Raw genomic sequence first — 6,093 nt, forward strand, 5'->3', positions numbered from 1 at the left:
TTTTCTTTTTGGTTTTTAGTATCCGTTTTCTGGGCCCTGTGTGGCATAAAACTTTGTTAGTCTTTTGGATAATTTTCGGTGTGTTTTGGCCTTGCTCATGGGAGCAAGGCGTACTTTTCATATTTTGCCGTTTCAGGCGCTTTAATTAATATTCTGCCGTTTTCTGGCGTACCTTTATTTTGTCGTGCGTGCACCTTTTTTCGTTGTATTATTGCCGGCTTTCATTGATTGGAGGCTCTGGGATCTATTTTGCCCCTCTATTCAGAGGAACCTCGCTTGCATGGATGCTGAGTATTGCAGGAGCCTAGTTCATCCGATCTGTGGATACTTAGCCGTAGATCCATGCTTCTCTGTGTAGGTACATAGAAACTCCACCAGATTAGCTTTTGCAGGCTCCTATCTTCTAGAGCGTAATTCGTTTAAAACTTTAGATTTTAAAGTAACACTTAGATTTTTTAAAGTAACTCATTTAAAGCATACTGAAAATTATAGTCCGATAATTTGAAGTTTAAGAGATTTAATTTGGGAGCTCTAAAAAGGATTTTAAAGTTCTACTTTTAAATTGAAGCTCTTAGAAAGACAAGAAAATTGTAACAAAACCTGGAACCTGGTGGGGTCATATCGTATGTCTGGTTGCTGACTGTTCTAGTCGCTTTTAGATGTAATATTTCTTTAGGTGGATGATATTCCACGATCTGGGGACCATTTGCCCTTCCATTGTCATGAGCCTGTAGGCTCCATTTCCGACGATACTTTCCACCTGGTACGGTCCTTCCCAATTGTAGGCAAATTTGCCTGCTCTCTGGTTTTTAGTGTTCTGGAAAACTTTCCTCAGGACCAAGTCTCCTACTTGCAGGGTCCTGACCTTTACATTTTTTTATGTAGCTCCTGGCCACCGTCTGCCTATACGAGGCCATCCTGATCTGGGCGCTGGTTCTGAGCTCATCCACCGTGTCTAGACTGCTTGCCATTTCCACCTGGTTTCGCTCCTCTGTCAGGCACCCGTATCTCGTGGGTAGGAACCCGACCTCGAAGGAATAAGCACTGACCCGAATACCAGTGAAGGGGTTTGCCTATTCTTGCTACTTTAGGGGTGGTCTGTTGGCCCACAGGACTAGTGGTAGCTCCTCCGCCCATTTGCCCCCAATTTCTTCCGCTTCTTTCTCGGGTTCTCCACTATGATTTTATTCTTTGGACTCACTTTGGCCGTTGGACCGAGGATTTACGGGAGTAGACTGCAATGAAATATTCCAACTAGCATAAAATGCTTTCGTCTTATTGCCAATAAAGCGGGACCCATTATCGCATATTATTTCAGATGGAATACCAAACCTACAGATGATGTTGCGTTTAATAAAAGATATCACCTGGGCCTCGGTAACCTGGGAAAATGATTCCGCCTCTATCCATTTGGAGAAGTAGTCCGTCATGGCAAGCATGTAGACCTTGTTTCCTGGTGCCTTGGGCAGTGGTCCCACTATGTCCATTCCCCATTTCATAAAGGGCCAGGGAGAAATAACTGGGTGCAGAGGTTCTGCAGGCTGGTGGCTGACTGGTGCATGCCTTTGGCAGGCGTCACACTTTTTCGCGTATTCCATAGCATCCTTGCGCATCGTGGGCCAGAAGTACCCCTGCCTGAGGGCCTTGTTGGACAGGCTCCTGCCCCCTGCATGGTTTCCACATTCACCACTGTGGATAGCATGCAAAACAGCCTGGGCTTCATCCTTATCCAGGCACCTCAGGTAGGGTCCTGCGTGGGATTTCCTGAACAAGACACCATCAATTAATACAAATCTGGAGGCTCGCATTTTAAAGCTTCTTACCTCTTTTTTGTCTGCTGGAAGTATGTCATTCTGCAACCACTCTTGATAAGGCTTCCTCCAGTCTACTGACCTCCTCTGGCCTGGCGGTGTTTGTTAACACCTCTTTTTCTGTGATTGTGGTGAGCCGGTTTGTGCCTTCGTTGCCTTGCTCTGCTTTTGATATTGCAGGTTCTAGTACGTGGACGATAGGTACGGTGGAGATTGTACCTGCCTTGAATGTTGCCCCCAGGGCGGCTAGGGCGTCAACCTCCACGTTCTGGTCCCTGGGGATTTGCTTGATGTTGAAGGTCTGGAACCTGAGTTTTAATGCTTGCGCTATTTCCAGGTAGGCCATCATAGTGGGGTCCCTGGCTGCATAAGAGTTATTTACATGATTCACGATGAGTTGGGAGTCGCTGTATACCTGGAGGTGCCTGATTTTTAGATCTAGAGCTAGCTGCAGACCCAAGATTAAGGCCTCGTATTCTGCCTCGTTATTGGTAGCTTTGAATTCACATCGAACTGCCTGGACCAGCAGGCCCCCTTGGGGTGACTTAAGGACCAGACCAACTCCTGCTCCCTTCATATTCGAGGCTCCATCTACATTCAGCTCCCACACCTGTTCTCCTTTATCCTCTTCCAGAGTGAGGATTTCCTTCTCGGCTGCGTCGGAGGAGGAGGGGGAAAAGTCGGAGACGAAGTCAGCCCGCGAGCACGGGACTTGATTCTTTGTCCGAGGTTCGAATTTCAGATCGTAGCCACTCAGGTGTATGGACCACTTGGCCATTCTTCCTGATAACTCTGGTTTCCTCATTATAGTCTTAAGAGGGTAGTTAGTTATCACAGAGATTGTATGAGATTCAAAATAAGGTCGCAATTTATAGGAGGCTGTTACCAGCGCAAGTACAAGTTTTTCGAGTGAGGTGTACCTGGTCTCCGCAGGTAGCAGAGACTTACCGACATAGTATCTTTTGGATGTTGTATTCCTTCTTGCTCTCGAACTAGCATCGCACCGACCACCTCTCCACGAGAGGTACAAAGACAAGGGCTCTCCGTGTTCGGCTTTGATAGGAGTGGTGGAGTGCTCGGATATCTTTTCGGCTCGTTGAGTCCGCCTCATGCTCCTCCGTCCACTCAATTTCTCGGCTCTTCTTTAGGATGTCATAAAACAACCCGCACTGTCGAGGACCTTGCTATGAATGCATTCAGAGGCGGCTACCCGTCCGTCGACGCCGCACGTCCTTCGGCTTTTGAGGTGACTCTAGGCCGGAGTATGGCTTTGATTTGATCGGTCTTGGCTTCTATCCCCCTCGTGTGACCATATATCCCAGGAACTTCCCACCTTTGGAGACTCGAAAGTGCACTTCGAGGGATTGAGCTTCATTTCATATTTTCTCAGGGTGCTGAAAGTGTCAGCCAGATGCTCAACGTGCTGGGTAGCTTGTTTTGATTTCACCACCATGTCATCGATGTATACCTCCATGGTGCGGCCTATTTGTTCTTTGAACATAGTGTTCACCAGCCGTTGGTAGGTGGAACCTGCATTCTTTAGACCAAAGGGCATCACGTTATAGCAATAGATGCCTCGCTCTGACCTGAATGCCGTTTTCTCTTGATCATCTGGGTGCATCTTGATCTGGTTGTAGCCACTCCAAGCATCCAGGAATGTGAGCATTTCATGGCCTGCTGTGGCGTCCACCATGGCGTCTATGTGCGGCAGCGGGAACGGGTCTTTAGGGCAAGCTTTATTTAGGTCCGTGAAATCGACACAAACCCTCCACTTGCCATTCTTTTTCGGAACTACCACCACATTTGACAGCCACTCCGGATACTTTACTTCCCTGATTTTTCCAGCAGCGAGCAGGTTGTCTACCTCCTGGTTTATGACCTGGTTCCTCTCTGGAGCAATCTTTCTCCTCTTCTGCTGGACAGGCTTATAGCTTGGGTCCACACTCAGCTTGTGTGTTATGATACTTGGATCTATACCTACCATGTCATTGTGGGACCAAGCAAAGCAATCCATGTTAGCTCTCAATAATTGAACAAGTTCCTGACGGACTTTACCTGTGCATTCTGACCCGATGAGTATGGTTCGTTCTGGTTGCAGCTCATCCAGGCTGATCTCGTCTAGCTCTGCCTGAGGTGGCTCGACGTATTCTTCCTGGATGCTCCGCTCTGAATTGCTATCTTTGGCGGTCCTGGGCATTTGTTGGTTTTAGGGCTATCTTGTAGCAATTCTTGGCTTCCTCTTGATCCCCACGTATCTCTTGCACTCCCCAAGGTGTTGGGAATTTCAGGCATTGGTGGTAAGTTGAAGGTACCGCCTTCATTTTGTGGATCCAGGGCCTGCCAAGAATCACATTGTAAGTAGAGGGCCCATCGATAACCAAGTACCTTACCTGTTTGTTGACTCCTTTGGCATAGGTCGGGATGACAATTTCTCCCAGAGAGTGCTTCGTTTCGCCACTAAAACCGACTAGAGGTACCTCTTTTGTTGCTAAGTCCTTCTCACTGAACCCCATGACCTTCAGTGTTTCCAGCATAATCAGGTTGACGGAGCTTCCTGTGTCCACCAGGATCTTCCGTACCTCGCAGTTTCCTATGGGGAGGGTGATGATCAGAGCATCGTGGTGTTGTTCTGGGGCATTCTTCGCGTCTGTTTCATCAAAGGTGACTGCAGGGAGGTCCTGGCGGCTGACTCTACAGGAAAACTCTGGCTTATCTCCTTTGGTTTGTGTGGCGTGTCTTTTGGCTGCTGAATAGGTCAGGCCGCACAATTCCGAGCCTCCTGTAATAACATTTACAATTCTAGTGCACACAGGTGGAAGGGTAGGCAGAACCTGGTTAGTGGAATGAACTTTGGTGGAGCCTCCTGGCAATAGGTGGTCCAGGTTTCCTCGGTCGTACTGGAATTTGACTTCCTTTCTCAAGGTGTAGCATTCGTCGGTGTCATGGCCGATGTCATCATGATATTCGCACCTTTTACTGGAGTCTCTTTTGTCGTTAGGACGCTCGTCAGTCCGCTTCCTGGGCCATCTGACTCCTCGGATCTCTTTTAGGGCCTTGAGTACACCTGCAAGATTGGTTGAGAATTTATACTCACTTACTTTCGGAGGCGGCTCTGAGTTGTTCTTTCCTCCTGGGCCCTCCGATACTTTATTCACGAGTTTCTTTGTAGGGTTTGGCTCTTTCATTTCGCTTCTCTACAGGTGCCTTTCGGATGCGGGATCGTGCCATAAGTTGCTCTCCGGGTCTGAATCTTCTTCCGGCCGCATGATCGCAATTGCCTTTTCCGCACCTCCTCGAAGGTAGTGCATGGGTATTTGGTCGATCTTTATATAAGTCCGAGTCTGGTGGAGCCCTTGGCGGAAAGCTTGTATGGCGGTGGCTATGTCGCATCGGGGTATTGCCACCTTCTCCTGTTGAACTGTTTAGAAAATCTCGGTAGCCTCTTCGGTCCTCGCACTATTCGATATAGGTCGTTGGTTTGTTTTTCCGTCTGCTAATTTCTTTGTGCAAAAGCGGTGGAAGGCATTGACTAGGTCGGCAAAGCGAGTTATGCTCTGTTAGGCGGTGACGAACCATTGCAAGGCGACTCGGATAGGGTGGATCCAAACCCTTTACACATACGAGGCCTCTTTCAAGGAGCTGTCGCGGTGGTCACCATCATCTTTTGCTTGTAGTGGTTGATATGGTCAAGAGGATCCGTGGTTCCGTCGTCAAAAAGCGTCATTCTTGGCGGCACGCATCCTTTCGGGACGCCGACAAGGGCTATGTCATCCACGAAAGGGGAGTGCGTAGGTGTCTCGTGTTACCTTCTCCGGGGTCGTGCTACGCCCGGAATCTGTACATCAGGTCCCTCGATTCTGCACTCTTTGTTCCCGAAGTCGCCTGTTCTGCTGAGAGGGTTAGGGACGGGCGGATAAGAGCCACTAGATGTACCTCCCGGCCCAGGCTCCTCCTGGGAATTGATCGCCTGGTGACGACTTGCCGGGGTGTTGCATGGACGATGGTCCCCTGGTTGCCATTCTTGCCTGCCGAGAAGAGGCTCCTCCCATCCAGGTTCCTCCGAGAGAAATATCCGTTTTTAGGATTCATTATCCGTCTTGGTCTGGATTCCATCCGCCACCTTTGGATGGGGGTTCCGCAAATGATTGCAAGTTAGTTCCTGGCTGACTACTAGACAAAACACTACCTGGGGTTGGCTGCAAGCTGAGCGGTCGATCAAAAGACAGGAATCCCAATCCGCTGGGCTCGATGGCTCCTCTGGGTGGTACCCCTTCAAGATCCA

General features: G+C 49.0%; 1 protein-coding gene across 1 annotated transcript; it reads right to left on the reverse strand.

The window, feature by feature from the left end:
• Window positions 1-1,848: 1,848 nt before the first annotated feature.
• On the reverse strand, window positions 1,849-2,922 carry LOC141620603 (uncharacterized). Its single transcript, XM_074437430.1, has one exon. The coding sequence runs from the start codon at window positions 2,920-2,922 to the stop codon at window positions 1,849-1,851; it is 1,074 nt and encodes a 357-aa protein (XP_074293531.1).
• Window positions 2,923-6,093: the final 3,171 nt, after the last annotated feature.

Source organism: Silene latifolia, chromosome X, assembly GCF_048544455.1.
Source record: "Silene latifolia isolate original U9 population chromosome X, ASM4854445v1, whole genome shotgun sequence".
NCBI lineage: Eukaryota > Viridiplantae > Streptophyta > Magnoliopsida > Caryophyllales > Caryophyllaceae > Silene > Silene latifolia.